The sequence below is a fragment of the Babylonia areolata genome, chromosome 27, assembly GCF_041734735.1.
Source record: "Babylonia areolata isolate BAREFJ2019XMU chromosome 27, ASM4173473v1, whole genome shotgun sequence".
In the NCBI taxonomy this organism is placed as follows: domain Eukaryota; kingdom Metazoa; phylum Mollusca; class Gastropoda; order Neogastropoda; family Buccinidae; genus Babylonia; species Babylonia areolata.
In genome coordinates this window covers 33,345,505-33,361,557 of record NC_134902.1, presented here as the reverse complement: position 1 = coordinate 33,361,557, position 16,053 = coordinate 33,345,505, and the positions used below count along the sequence as shown (strand labels likewise).

General features: G+C 40.1%; 2 protein-coding genes across 2 annotated transcripts in view; one reads left to right on the top strand and one right to left on the bottom strand.

Annotated features, from left to right (window-relative positions):
- Positions 1–4,437, bottom strand: part of LOC143301651 (uncharacterized) — a 30,927-nt gene extending 26,490 nt beyond the window's left edge. The window contains exons 1-2 of the mRNA XM_076616083.1: positions 4,402–4,437; positions 1,131–3,186 (exon numbers count right to left, since the gene is read on the bottom strand). Of these exons, the coding sequence (XP_076472198.1) occupies positions 1,131–3,103 (1,973 nt within the window). The 5' untranslated portion in view covers positions 3,104–3,186; positions 4,402–4,437. The remainder of the gene's footprint in view (positions 1–1,130; positions 3,187–4,401) is intronic.
- Positions 4,438–4,603: 166 nt separating this feature from the next.
- LOC143301156 (splicing factor 3A subunit 2-like) lies at positions 4,604–14,280 on the top strand. Its single transcript, XM_076615234.1, has 7 exons — positions 4,604–4,669; positions 7,825–8,013; positions 8,346–8,464; positions 9,406–9,515; positions 10,146–10,336; positions 12,298–12,366; positions 13,476–14,280. The coding sequence occupies exons 2-7, from the start codon at positions 7,888–7,890 to the stop codon at positions 13,914–13,916; spliced, it is 1,056 nt and encodes a 351-aa protein (XP_076471349.1). The 5' UTR covers positions 4,604–4,669; positions 7,825–7,887; the 3' UTR covers positions 13,917–14,280.
- The last annotated feature ends 1,773 nt before the right edge of the window (positions 14,281–16,053 follow it).

The following is a 16,053-nucleotide window of genomic DNA, read 5'->3' as shown; positions in this document are numbered from 1 at the left end:
GATACACATGCCGGGAAAGTATGACATGGTTGGTTTAATTTCTCTTTTATATTCATTCTAGTTAACTGAGTATCTACTTTACTCTTTAGATTCACATGCAGTAAATATAATGTCAATGATGTAGTCTATGTGATTATTGTCACTGTATATGTTCTGTCCAGAATTTTTATTTCTTCCCATTTAATTGCGAACAAGAAAAACGAGGCCATGCTGTCTTCATACCAATGCTACAGCAACTGGGATGCGGTAGGTAATATGGTGTTTTTGGAGTCCAGGAAATGGCCTCAATGAAATAAACTGTTAATGATACAGGAACCACGGCTTAATTCGAGAGACTTACAAACTATTATTGTTATGACTGTGAAGTTTTTTTCCCCTACTACTTTCAAGCCAAATTTGGTATTGATGTGCGATGCATTTCCAGGGAAAATGGTAATGTTAAAGTTTACCACGGACACACAGACATACATACATACTGACAGACGGACACACAAGTGAGTCAAAAATGAAAAGAAGAACTTCAAGAAGGCAGAAGATTACAATTTATGTTAAAATCAATACCTGAAAAGAAAGAAATAGGGCAGAAAGACAGACAGACAGAGAGCCAGAGGTAGAGATCAAAGAGAATTAGAGAAAAAGCATTATTCATTTATTGAGAAAAAGGAGACATGGACAGAGAGCAAAGAAAACAATAACAAGAGAAAAAGTGTTCATGGGAAAACAGAGACAGGAAAACTGAGAAATATACAGTATTCAATTATCACAAAAAAAAAGAAAAGAAAAGAAAAAAAAGAGAGACTTAAAGGCTTGGATGGAGGCAGTGTACTGAGCTGCAGAGTAATCATCAGTTATGAACAGAAACAGAGAATAATCATCAATCGCTGACAAAATCAGAGAATAATTGCTAACTACAAACACAAACAGCATAATCGTGAATCACAAACACCAACAGAATTGTCAATCATGAATTGAGAATAATTGTCAACCATGAATAATCAACAATCATGAACACAAAAACAATAATCATTAACCACAAACGGAAAATAACTATCAATTATGAACAGAAACAGAATCATCACGAACAGAAGCAGAGAATGATCGTAAACCATGAACAGAAACACGCTACTCACTGCTGCTCATGAAACAGTCGCACAGCGTCGGCATGCTCCACAGAAGACTTGCTTGCCTTGCCCTTGTCCACATCCCCGGCGCCTTTGCCCATGACTTTGCTGGGCGGGGGATACCCATGCTGCCAGTTCTGGCCGAAGTGCTGGTGGCTGTTTTGCTGGACCCTGGGGCCATACTGGCTCCACAGTGGTTCCTGGGCCTGCTGCCCGTGGGACTGAAACTCTGGTGCCATGGAGTGGTGTCCATACTGCCAGGACAGCCCTGCAGGGCTCTGCATGGGGGAGGAGGGGGCGTGAAAGGCGGGCATGCTCTGAGACAGAGGGTGCATCTGGTAGAAGTAAGCATCTGGGGACTGGGGGGATGTGCCGGGGGACATGGGCATGAACATGTTGGGCTGACGGGAGTAAACAAACTGCCCTGCACTGCCGCTACCACCTCCGGCCATGCTGACCGCCATGCCGGCTTGCGGGTAATAGTAGGTGCTGGGGCTTCCCACAGACATGGGCTGCTGTGGTGTGGGTGGGTGCATAGGTCCCCCAGCACTCACCGGCATAAAGTGAGGCTGAAACATAGGGGCAGACTGAGGAGAGGTTGGAGACATCCCTCCTACCATCTGCCGGGGTGTCATGGTGTTCCAGAACGGATTGCCGGCGTCTTGGTAGCTGGACCCCATGCTGCTTGTGCTTTTACGGATATCGCTGACAGAAGTGCTGTCCCCACCGTAAGCTTGCCGATAAATCTCGTCAGCTGAAAAGGTTATGTTACGGGGAATTACAACCTGTTCGTAATTCCTTGATGTGACAGATTCTCGGATTTCCTTAGTCCTTGCAATGTCCTGTAAAGTTCTTGACATCATCTGGGGTGAGCTGCTGCGCAGTCGACGTCTTGGTGATGGGCCCCTTTTGCTGGGGCCTGTGGCCTGGGGACTGGGTGGGCGTGGTGGTGGGGTGGGAATGTTTCTGGATGCTGCTCCATCAGCTCTGCTCCTCCAGTCTGTAGGCGTGCTCCGTCCACTCAGGTTCACAGAGGCACCCTGAGATTCCACCACCTTGTGCAGCTGATGCAGTTCACGTTCAGATTTCTCCACAAACTCTCTGTACTTCTGCTCCCCCAGCAAGCTTCTGATTTCCTCGCCCTTGCTGCCAAGCAGAAGGCTCTCAGAGGACATGGAACGCTGCCTCATCAACTGTCTCTTTTCCCCATAGTCACTGATGCTGCTGCCTGTCGTGCTCTCTGGGCGGTGTGTGGACAAGCCCAGTTCATCAAAATCTGCTTTGCTTTTGAACACTGACACTGCATCTATATCAACTGATTCTTTTAGAGAGAGAGCAGGGATTTCACTGGCTGATGTAGATTTTCTATTGCTGAATAAATGTTCCACCTCTTTGTCTCCTGAGTTCCTGACAGGTCTGTAGGCTCGCTCACTACCTGACGGTTTGAAATTGGCGCTGGTGGCCCATCTTAATCTGTCGTTCTCAGTGAGATGAGGATTTGCAATGTGAGGTGTATTATTGGAAACAGTGGGTGTTATGTTCACATCAGACCTGGAATGGGCCAGCTTCACAAACTGATTCAGGTGATCATCTGACATACTGGCTGAACTACCTCTCCTCTTCTCCAGATTTGGCTCAGTAGAACCGCCATTTGGCTTGTCCTCAGAGAGTCTGGAGCTCGAAAAGCTAATATGGTTTTCAGATTGGTGGTTCTTTCTCAGTCTGTTGTCTTCTTTGTCATCTTTCACTGATACATGGAACTCTGAAGTCTTGCTGGAGATGCTGCTGGTCCTGTCCTCTGTCAAAGGGATGGATCTTTTACTGCATCCTTGCTTGTCGGACTTTACCTTTTTACTTGTTGCTGGAGTCTGCACTTTATCCGGGGAAGAAGTTTGAAAATAGGCCAGTCGTCTCTGTCTGATTTCTTCCATGTCCATAGATGCCTCTGCATCCTTTGCTGAAGGTGTTCCTCCCCCCTCCATGGAGAAACTTACGAAATTTATTGCTGTACAATAGTGTTTAGGGTTGATCCTTCTTGTAACTTCAGCCTTGCCCTAGACTGCATCTGAAACATATTATTAAAAAAAAAAAAAAAAAAAAAAAAAAAAAAAAATATATATATATATATATATATATATATATATATATATATATCCCACTAATCTTTTCCACAAAAAGCAAGTATGCTGTCAAACTCTTTCTGGAAAAAAACACACAAAAAAACCCAAAGAAGAAAAAAGAAAGAAAAACAGATAACTTAAAGCTGACACTTGTTTGGTGCTTTTTTTGGGGGTGGGGTGGGGTTGGGGGTGGGGGCATAACCGAGGGCTCAAAACCCAAACAATTCCTCATTTGAGAAATCGTCAGTCACCGAGTCAGTTTATATATATATATATATACCTTTACATCTTTAATCTGACATACACGATATTTGAATGTGACAACTATGGCTGTGGGTAATTATTGCAGGCAAATCATATAAACTAATAAAGTTCCTTTTTTAAACCAATTAAGCATGCACACAAACATCTGTTATCCATTACACATGCACAGAGAAAGAGAGAGAGAGGGGTAGTCACTGAGAAAATGTGACAGATACAAGTCACACATGTATGCACACTTACCAGTGAAAAAGTACACACACACAAACATATACTGATGTACAGTAAGCACACACACTGACACCAACTGGTACATGCACATGCATAGTATATTGAGCAAGCAAGATTTATGATTCAATGATTATCTTAGTATCAGTGTCTGTAAAAACCAATGTATCTCAGCAATGTCAAACTGGTGAAAGGACTCTGCAGGTTCAACATCCATTCTTGTTACTTCTCCCTGAGAGTTGTGACTATTGGGAACAGTCTTCCAGACAGCATGACAGCCCAATCAAACAGTTTATTCCAAAAAGGCTGGATGCTCAACTTCCAACATTGCACCCCGAATGCCACCGCTGCACCGGTAATGCCACGCATGCTATTTGTGTCTAGTGATCCCTAGAAGAGGTGAACAGGCCTCTTAAAAGGCCATCAATATCTGAACTATCAAGTATCATAAACAACAAAGTTTGAAAGTAGAGTTCTTTATGGAAATGCTGTAAACAGTAATAAAAAAATAAAAAAAATCATAGAAATTAAAGACCACATCCAGCAAACAAAGAAATGAATAACGAATGGAAAATAACCGTTTAAAATTCTGGTAATAGCCTTACAGCATGAGCTACAACTACCAATTTACTGAGAAACAGGATAATTAATAAAGAAAATGTCTGCCTTACGGTCATCCTCTTGGCATGTTTTGTCCGCCATGTTTGTTACAGCGGTAGCCAGGGATTTCAACTTTTATTTTCTTCAAAAATCTTTGAATTAAATTAATACGAATAATTCACCCAATTCCTCAATAAAAATCAACCGTATATCTATTTATTTTGAAACAATTATATTTGAATTTATATTACAAATAAATCGAGAAAAGCGCAACCGGAAGTTTGCAAACATGGCGTCTCCGAAAGCGTGAGACCGACGTGTGGTAAAATTTGCGTAAAGGTTAGTTTCCTTTACAAGTTCACATAGCTATATAATCAAATCCCCGGACTTACACCGTTTTATTTATTTATTTTAAGTATGCTTAAGATAAGAGTTTGTGGCCATTAGACCTATCACAACGAAAGGAATAGACGACTGGACTCCTTGACTTTATTTTTTTTTCTCAAGGCCTGACTAAGCGCGTTGAGTTACGTTGCTGGTCAGGCATCTGCTTGGCAGATGTGGTATAGCGTATATGGATTTGACCGAACGCAGTGACGCCTCCTTGAGCTACTGATACTTATACTATCTGATCGAGGACTCGGTTTCTGGGCAAACTAGACAATGTGACAGAGTAATTAAAATGTGATTGTGGTCACTATACCAGAAGGAAAGATGTGAATAAAGGGGATCCAAATTAATCAGGACATTCAGGCCATCTACATCGCACCCGTGGTATTCGTAATAATTATCAAGAAAATGAAATGTTGGGATGTGCCGACCATTTTAATTTTTATGGCATATTATTTTTATGGGTTTCAAGTCACTGATTAAAAAAAAAAAAAAAAGAAAGAAAGAAAAAGAAAAAAAAAAAAAAAAAAAGAGGAAAAGAAGATAAGATTGCAATAATATCACTTTCAGGTGTACCTTTTAGTGGTAGTAATCTGCTCGTACTACTACTTGTCTTCTTCCTTGGCATGGACTGGGTTCCAGACAGTGGTATTACATTGCAGACACAGAGACAGTTTCAGTTTCTCATGGAGGCGTCATTGCGTTCTGACAAATCGATACACTACATGTTACACATCTGTTATGCAGATGTCTGACCAGCAGCGTAACCCAACACGCTTTGTCAAGCCTTGAGTGCATGCATATTATATTTGTGTGCCTATCCAAGTGGATTTCTTCTACATAATTTTGCCAGAGGACAACGCTCTTGTTGCCATGGGTTTTTTTCAGTGCGCCAAGTGCGTGCTGCACACAGGACTGCAGTTTATAGTGTCATTCGAATGACTAGATGCTCAGTTTGATTTTCCAGTCAAATTTGAGAGAAAGGGTGAGAGCAGGATTCGAACCCAGACCCTCACAGACTCTCACTCTGTATTGGCAGACAAGTGTCTTAACCATTTTGTCATCTTACTCACACACACACACTCACACTCTCACTCTCTCTCTCTCTCTCTCTCCCTCTCTTTCTCACAGATACTTGTGCTCAGAGAGACACACTAACTTATCCTTTTTTGACTCACTTGTGTAAACAAAGTGAGTCTATGTTTTAACCCGGTGTTCGGTTGTCTCTCTCTGTGTGTGTGTGTGTGTGTGTGTGTGTGTGTGTGTGTGTGTCCATGGTAAACTTTAACATTGACATTTTCTCTGCAAATAATTTGTCAGTTGACACCAAATTAGCCATGAAAATAGGAAAAATTCAGTTTTTTCCAGTCATCTTGTTTAAAACAATATTGCACCTCTGGGATTGGCACAAAAAAAAGAAGAAAAAAAAAAAAGCCAAATTATATGCAAACTGCATTTACTGTTATATTTATATTTTTTGTATTCTCTAAACTTGGCACTTTGATCTGATATTCTGACACAACAACAAGAGCAGTCATTGTTACCATTTTTTGTTCAAACAGGAACTTCTTTTGCTAAGCATGGAAGTTATATTTATTTTGCAAACGTTTTGGTGCAGATAGAAAAGAAGGGAAATTAATCTGTAATTAATGCTAGGGGACTTAATTTGCTTTAAACTGATCTTTCTCATCTTAAACATTACATTTTGAAATTATACCAAATACATAAAAAGCTTTTGTGTTTTACTCTGTGTACAGGGCTTTCACTATGTTCATTCGCCCAAGTGGTCTCTTTCGGAAAATACTAAAATCAATAGGACGAATGGACTTTATAGATGTATTGGCTGAGCCTTGAAGGTCATGGGCAAAAATCAATTGCGTACACATATTTATAGATATTCAAAGCGCGTGCTCATATTCTTCGCTAACGCGAACGACGCTATTTTGTTTCAAGTTGTTGACCTGCACGTTCAATCCTATATTGAGTTGACAATACACGATAAACATGTGATGGAAAGTTGGAGAAGGAGACCGTTAAATATTTATTCAGAGAAAGATTTGTGAACGCCTCATCATTTACTGGATTATGCCCCAAACTGCCATAAAAATATCCACAGAATCAGTCGGAATTCACAGTTAAAAATTGTAAACCATGTGAGTTAATACCCTTGAATTGGTGAAACGTAAAAATTTCCAGTCTTGACTTTTCTCAAAATGAAGTCCTTTTCACTTCATACGACGTTTAGAAGTACTTGTACTTGGCTCTACATGTTATTAGTGTAACAAAACACAAAATTTTCATATTAACTTTAATACTATAAAACTAGAATGAACATAAAAGAGAAATTGAATCGACCGTGTCGTACTACATTCCCGGTGGGTGTAACTAAACTTGTACATCTATCTAGATCTAGAGAAAACGGCAAAATGTTGCAGTGTGATTGCAGCGATAGCCACGTCTCCTTTACTGATAGTCACGTCTCCTTTACCGCGGACTTAAAAAGAATTTTTTATTGCCCTTAAAGATTTTTTGAATGCCCAAGATACACCAGAATAATATGATTTAAACAGCGTTCTCACTGCGAATACCGCAATCTCACCCGAACACGCGGGGTTCGAATCTGGTTAGGACTTTTCTCTTTTTTTTTTTTCTTTTTTTTTTTTTTGTTTTTTTTGTTTAAACCCGAAGCTTTATAATAACAAATACAGAACACATTTTAACGATTAGATTTAAAAAAATTTTTTTTTAAGTGTATCACAAGTGAGTCTTGATGGCCTTGCCTCTCTTGTTTTTTGGTTTTTTAAAATTAATTTTTTTTTCTGTACACTTATAGTTGACTTCATCAAGTTTTTGCGCATTTTCTATATTATTATTATTATTAATTCTTCTTTTTTATGTATTTATCTTTTTCTTTTTTTTTTCAAGGCCTGACAAATCGCGTTGGGTTACGCTGCTGTTCAGGCATCTGCTTGGCAGATGTGGTGTAGCGAATATGGATTTGTCCGAATGCAGTGAGCTACTGAAACTGAAACTATCCTGTTTTGAGTCTGAATTAGATTGTTATTATTATATATAAATATATGTGTATGTTTGTGTGTTTACAGAACTGTTGAAACAGCCTGGTGATTTACAACAGTGAGGGTCCCTGACATTTGAGGATCACCACCATGGATTTCCAGAACAGAGCTGGTGGAAAAACCGGCACTGGTGGTGTGGCCTCTGCCTCTGAATCCAATCGTGATCGACGAGAGCGTCTGAGGCAGTTGGCTTTGGAGACGATTGACCTGAACAAGGTTGGATTACTTTACATATTTTTATGCACAATAAAATCACCATGACAGTTAGAACCAGCGAAAAGTGCTGTTTCAGCATATTTATCGTGATTCATTTTAAAGGTTCAGATTTCTATTTTGAATGATTTGTCATGTCTTTGTTACAGCTGACACTGGTGCTTTCCACAGATGTGTCCATACACATACATAAAGTATGCATGCATACACATTCACCTTCACAAATGTGCACAGACATAAACGTATGCTTACTTATTTTCACGTTTCAGCTTAAAATTGCTTGCCTCGAACCTATTTGATATGTCTTCAGTTTTCTAAATGATGTGTATTTTCAGGATCCATATTTTATGAAAAATCACTTGGGATCCTATGAGTGCAAGCTGTGTCTGACACTACACAACAATGAAGGCAGTTACCTGGCGCACACCCAGGGAAAGAAACATCAAGCTAATCTGTAAGTAGCTCACTCATTGGCTGAAAAATTGATGGTTTCAATGATAGATGATGAAGTTGTGTATTTTCTTAAAATAAGATAATTATCTAGCAATATGTTCGAAAGAATAAATATGATAAGGTGGAGGAAAATATACAATGAAAATTACATTGATTAAAACAGAATTTGTAATGTAACAAGAAGAATATGTTATACTAGTTTTAGAACAGCTCTAGATCTTCTGCTTTTTTTCTGTGCAAATAAAAAGCTTGCATTCTGACCCCTATTTGGACTTGTTAATCATTCATGAATGCAAGACACAAAATGGTGTTTTCCAAATTATAGACTACACATAGAGAACATCTGTTTTTAAGCAGTTATTTGTTAATTCAATGTGAAGACCAAGCCAGTGACATAATATTGAATAGTGGCCTGCAGGCTGTAGTGTTGCTGCACTATCTGTTTTGATAATGCAAATCAGATAGTACATATTGTTTGATACTCATTTGTAAATTTCAGCGGTTTCTGCTCTCAACACTTTTCACTACTTTTTAATAACACTTATTTGTTTGTTTATTTTTTTCTCAAGGCCTGACTAAGGGTGTTGGGTTACGCTGCTGGTCAGGCATCTGCTTGGCAGATGTGGTGTAGTGTATATGAATTTGTCCGAATGCAGTGACGCCTCCTTCAGCTACTGATACTGATAAAATTAAAAACGGGAAAAGAAGGCAGTAATGCTAATGAATCTTTACAAAAAAAAACAAACCCAAAACTCCCCAATCTTTTTCCATTCCTCCATCCATGACAACATCAGGAATTTGAAAGAAGGTACTTTAATTTGTATACAAACCTGTTGTGTCTGTGTAACATCAGGAATTTGAAAAGAGGTAATTTAATTTGTATACAAACCTGTTGCGTCTGTGTGAGATGGCTGTGTCAGTGATGTTGACATGATGCAACAGAGCACGGCGAGCAGCTAAAGAAGCCCAGGAGGCTCCAGCCCAGCCTGCTCCAGAACGCCCTAAAGTGGACATCAGAAAGTTTGTCAAGATTGGTCGACCTGGATACAAAGGTCAGTGCACAGTGGTTTGCTTCTTTCTCTTCTTTCACTCAGTGTTGAGATTTGTTGTTGTAATGTTCAGTCATTGGCTGAACTGAAGCTCGAGCAGTAATTTTGTCAAAGATTTTGCTGTAGAAGAGTCAGAATTTGTGGTGGTGTTGTGTTTTTGTTTTTGTGTGTGTTTTGTTTTGTTTTTTGTGTTGTTGTTGTTGGAAAATCCCACACTAAATTTCCTTTTGAAAAAAAGAAGAAGAAAGAAATCTGTGCTCCCAGCAAACTTCAGTTGGAAATCAAGGGTGGATATTAAAGAATTTGTTTCTAAGTGATTTTTGTGTTTGTTATGTTTGAAAACAGCAGGGGGTACAGAGAGAGAATTAGAAATACGAACTAAATCTTGACTATGAAAAAACAGCAACTAGCATTATGAGAAATTGGAAATAGAAAGCAAGACCAAAGTATTTGTAAGAATACAAGCAGGAGACTAAAAATATAAATGCTGCAAACCATTTGTGCATTTTTGTGTATGTATTCCATTAGTGTTTTGTTTGTCTTTCTATGTAAGTAGAAATGTAGTTTTGAATGATTTTTTTTATTGTTGAATTTATTTACTTCACATGTTGACATTATTGTCTTTGTTTACAGTGACAAAGCAGAGGGACCCAGAGTCTGGACAACAAAGTCTGTTGTTCCAGATTGACTACCCTGAAATTGTGGACCACATCAACCCTCGTTACCGCTTCATGGCTGCCTATGAACAGAAAGTGGAACCCCCAGATCGTCGCTGGCAATACCTGTTGTTTGCTGCCGAGCCCTACGAGACCATTGCCTTCAAGGTAGCGTTTCTTGGATCCTTATGACTGACTGTAAACTGCCTCTGGTAAACACACACCCCTTGTTTTTGATTAAAAACTGTGCAAAAGGTAAATGCCTTGTAAACGCCCACCCCCAAATTTAAAAGAACGGAAATTATCATGAACTAATGATAATCTAGTTTGATGTTTGTGATCGCGTTGCTTTGCGAATCAGCACAGATCTAGATCTAAATGTAAAGAATAGAGCATATGTGTGAGGTGTTGATGTGTCATTAAAAAGCCAACGTGAGAGCATGTCGTTACTTTATGACGCTGTGTGTTATTTCTGTTGTAAGCAATATGTACTCACTCCCTGTCCAGCCCCTGCTGTGTGGTGAAACAAAGTAAGGTTCCCAGTAAACGCTTGCTCACCCCCAACTTCAGGGTGAATTTGTGTACTGTGGTGGTGATAGCTTGCAGGATGGTTTACAGTACTTTTAAACTGCTTGTTTGGTCCCTTTTCGGCTGTCAGGATTGTTATTAGCAACATGATTTGATTTGATTTGAAAAGTCTGCTTATTGGGTTTGACTCATTCAACCCTGTGCCAGCCTGAGAGGTGTACGCTGTTGATTGCTGTTCCGCGCTTGAGCCTGCATGACAGGCGGTGAAGAAACCCGTTTATTTAAACTGGTTCGTCAGCTCATTATTATGCATTAAAATGCTATGTAAACTGCTATTCATAACTGAAACCAAGTCAGCACAACTCGAACTTAACTTCCTTCCTCACTTGCATGCGAAGTTTTGCTTCAAAAATTGAATGTTTAGTGTGTTTTTTATCCGATTTTCCGCATCAATATGGTAAAATGTCAAAGGCTAACTGCGCAGTAAGTGCTCAGTGAAATTATGATCGATTCTTGCAGGGAATTTGACCCAATAATGATGATTTATCTTATAATTCATCCGATGTTTCTTGGGAAAGTGAAGGAGATGAAATTAGCAACCGGCAAAGACAAAAGTGGTGGGCATTTCAATCAAGAAGTTACCCCAAAACCTTCAACATCGACAGAAGCTGACATTTTACTATTTCTATGTTTAATTTAAAGTTACAAGTAAACTATTGCATCCCTCCTCTTGAGACTTCAGCAATTAGTGTCAAAATTATATTTCAGTCATTATGTGAAGGTCAGTAGCTATTGGTTGAGAGGTTGCTATAGATTTGTGCCTGAAGTAAAGCACCCCTTCCCATTGATGCAGCCAGGTGAAAACATTCCAGACTGGGAGGACTGCACAGGCAGAAGACCTGAAAGGGCAGAAAGGGTTAACTCTTGCACAACAAGCAGAGTTGTCAAAGTTTTTTGACTACGCCTTTCTGAGTAGGAATCAGTCAGCAGTCACTAAACACATTATTCATGTGGTCTTGTTATCGTTGCATTGCCTTGTTATGACTTTTCATGATAATTTCTGTGCATGTTTCTCATTGTGTTTCAACACTTTTGTGATTTTCTAGAAATTTGTAAAAGATTTATTTTTTAACAGACACTTATGATTTTTGCATCATACGAAGGTTGTCCAGCATAAATGAGATTGACAAAATGTTACAGAGCAATTTTCTGGTTAGTTTGGAGTTTTAGCTTAAAGCCTGAACCGGACTATAAATGGCGGGCGATTTGAATCAAGCCAGTTTCTCACCAGAGTCTGACACTGTGACATCGGTGAAGGTTTATTCAAAATAAAAGCCTAATAAAGCTACGGTTTGGCTTCATTTATGGCAGAGAGCGAGATTTGCCTAGCAGCTTCCAATCTAGACCTGAATTGACTTTGGAAAGTACAAAATGTGTCAGCTACACGTAATACAAAATTTGAATGCAGAGAAAAGGGGCGGAGCTAGAACCGAAACCTTGCTCTCGGGAGTTAAGACTTTAAATGAAATGGAGAACATAGCTGAAAGAAAAAACAAAAACCCACCAACCAACCACAACAAAAACTGCACTACTTTTCACAGGTGCCCAGTCGTGAAGTGGACAAGGATGCCAAGAAGCTGTGGACTCACTGGAACAAGGAAACCAAGCAGGTAAATACTGGCGCTTTGCTGCCTCTCCTGCCAGTCCTAGTGGGTGAGTTTTTCTTTCCCAGCAGACACACCCGCCTGCAGCCTGTGACAGGCAAGAACAATATTCCCTGTCTCTGTACCTGCCGGTTGTGGGCAGTCATAGAAACAAAAGATTCCTACACTTTGCAGCGTATTCTCTGGGGGATCTAAGCTCTATAATCAGCTTTTGAGATGACTTTGCGAATTGTAGACCTTGGTTTTGATGCTGTGCGATGGTACTAGGTGACTCCAGCAGCCTCAGGACAAAGGAACCAGCCAGTGTGTTTTTCTTCTGGTATTGACCGTGCCAGAAACATGTAGGTCAGGATCAGGGGTGGCACTGCTGTCTTTTCTCAGTTAAGTGCTGGAAACGATGATTCAAATGTGTCATAAACAGTTTGTGAAATGTTTGCTCTTTCTGTTGATACCAGGTACAGTATTGTTTGTTGCTGGTTAAGTACCATAAAAGAAATGAGAAAAGTGACAAAATATGTGCACCAGCAGGGACTGTTCACCTCGTGGGAACGCGAGACAAGGGAATCAGTCCACATGCACTTCTTGTGTCAGGATAGCATTAACCCTATTCTTTCTAAAATAAATGTCCCAGTATTACTTCCCCTTGCCCAAGGATATTGTACTGGTACTGTCAGCATATTTGAGATAGAAATATTTAAATAACATGCTTGGAACATAGATCAGTATGTAATATTGAAATATTTAAATAACATGCTTAGAACATAGATCGGTATTTAAGATTTCTTTGGATATTTCAAGACCTCAGTCTTTCGGAACACTGTATTTAAATTTGTATACAAGAAGATTGTGCTGAACCTCTGTGCATCAAAGGATGTTTGGACTTGGATGTCGAAATCCTGGACTAGCCAGTGTGTGTGTGTGTGTGTGTGTGTGTGTGCATTTTCAACATGGTATAGAAACTTGGCATAGATGTTGCCAAGAATAAAATGACAGCCAAGTATGCACTTTGAATTAACAAACCAACATGATTGTGTGTTTTTATATATATATATATTTTTATATTTACAATCAAAAAAAGATCTTTATTAACATGATAGTGTGTGTATGTGTTTCAGTTCTTCCTGCAGTTTGCCTTCAAGCTTGACGTGAAGTCCATGGCGCCACCTCCCCCACCCATCCCCCCTCCCCCGGCTCCCCCAGGGGACATGCCACCCCGCGGGCCACCACCCCCTCGCCTGCCCCCACCTCCCATGCCACCCCCTGCCATGCACCCCCCTCATGGCCAGGCCCCTCCCCCACCCAGGGACATCCCCCCGCCTCCCCGCGGGGCCCCCCCACCACCCATGCCCCGCCCCCCTCCTCCCATGGGCATGCCCCCCGGCATGATGCCCCCTGCCCCTCCCCCCTCCGGCCCCCCACCCTCTCTCCCCCCGCCTTCCATCCCTCACCCTCAGGGGGGCCCTCCACCTCCCCCTCCCGTGCCCCCGCCCATGCCCCCTCCTGGGGGGATTCCGCCTCCTGTGGCTCCTCCCCCTCCTCCTCCCCCTCCATCTTAGCTTTCTGTGGGGAGAAGGGTGGAGATGTGTTCATGTGCATTGTGGGCGTTACATCAAGGAGAGAGAGGGGTAGGAAGTGTCTAGAAGATCATTGTCTTTTATGTGTACAGTTTACACTTGTGACTTGTTTCATTGGAAGTTTCATCATCTCCCAGTCAGTTTGAGGGAGTCCCGATTGATTTGCATCAGAAAATAACATGTGCTGTGTGGTGTTGTATGTCAAAGTTTTGGGAACTGTCAGCAGTTGTGCGTTTATTGGCATTGTTGTTAATTTTAACATTTGAAGAAAGTGTGAGAATTGTCAGTTTGATTGATGGGGTTATGGGGGAGGGAGGGGTTTAGCAACAAGTTGTTATGTCACTTATTTTACTTGAAATCTTGGAAATAAAATGTTTTCCGGAATTACAGTGGGTATGCTTCATTCTGCTGTATGTGAAATATAGTTGGTGTAAAACTGTTGTGCTGAAGGAACCTTCTTTTTCTTTTTTATAATTAAATTTTTTTTTATTAATAGTTATGGTGAATGTTTACAGGATCAAAACATGAAGTAAGAATAGTGGCCATTACAAGCCCTGCCTTTTCATTCACACACAGACACACACTTGATTAGATGAGGCAGATAAGATAAGTGGAGAGAAAGGCGGACACACACACACACACACACACACTATATACATGCTGTTTTTAACAGGAAGTGTTTGTATGCACTCTTTCGTCTCAGTGTACAGTAGTGATTCAATATCACAGTGAGTGTGTTTACTGCAAGAGAAGGAAAGAGTTCCAGTTTCTGCTTGTATATGAAGACAATTAACATATTAAAAAACACAGTTCAGTGAGAGAGAGCAACTATTTTCATGAAAAAATCCCACTTACATCAATATTTGTTATTATAAGTGCGAGAGTGATAAAGCATGAGACTCAATTGTAATGTTTGATCACCAGGAAGTGCAACGAGTGATAGTTTAGACTGTTCACATCATAATAACCCCGTGTGTTGCTGTCTTTGTTAAACAGAATGATAAGACTTCATGATTCACAGTGTAATGCATCACCGTGCATCAAATTACCGTCTGAACAAAGAAGACACGTGACGTCAACATCGAGGCCACTTTATTTCACAGAAGAAATCATTTTAAGCCACATCGCACAATGTATGGCAATCCATGTAGATACTCCATGAATCGTTAGACTGTAATGTTTATAACCCTTTGCAAATGTTATCTTGAAAATACACACACACACACACACACACACAAACACAAAGCATACACCTCACACAAATGGAGAAAACTTGCCACATAAATGTGAACTACTCACCACCATTCCATTTCACTTGAACACGCAAAGACTATATTTATAAAGTCTTGAGTTTGAAGCCAACTCTGCCCCATCTAACATTACCATTATCAGCATTCATCTTCCCCTTGTATTTTCCAAGTCTCTTTTACTGGTGTATAATCTATGGTTGATATTCGCACAGGTTAACATATGTTCAGCTCATTAGTGAATGATATGATACTGGACAAATTAATCTGAAATATAAAGAGGTATCACAATTATAGCACTGGTCAACTGCGTGCAAGTATATAGACAGGCAAATAATATACACAGAATCCAGTCTCCCACCACTCTTGTACAAGGTCAGTGTCATCAGTAACAGTGTAAATCTGAATGTTAACAGTCACACACCGGGAACAAAAACATTGATAAATTTTGATGTATTCACACGTACCAGAAAACGACACCAAAACAATAGCAACAAACTCGCATTGTGTCAGGCCTACGGACTCATATGACTGGCAATTTACCTGCCCATCAACGCAAATCACTCTGAAATCTTGACACAAATGTATGAGTCATCATCGAAAAACAATACATACATGCTGTGAGGACAAGCTTGTGATATTTATTTAAAAACAAGTACACGTGCCATGCAGTTTCTAATATCGGCAAGGAAAAAACTAGAAAAAAAAAAAGATTTACAATCACCTGTAAATGTTGAACTATGAGAAGACACCAACAAAATCATTCAAAAAGCACTCCTCACTAAAGTTTGGTGTAACATGCCGAATTTGAAGAAAAAGAAAAAAAAAAGGAAATTTTCTACTACTGAAAAGAAAAAAAGGTGCGAAAGTCT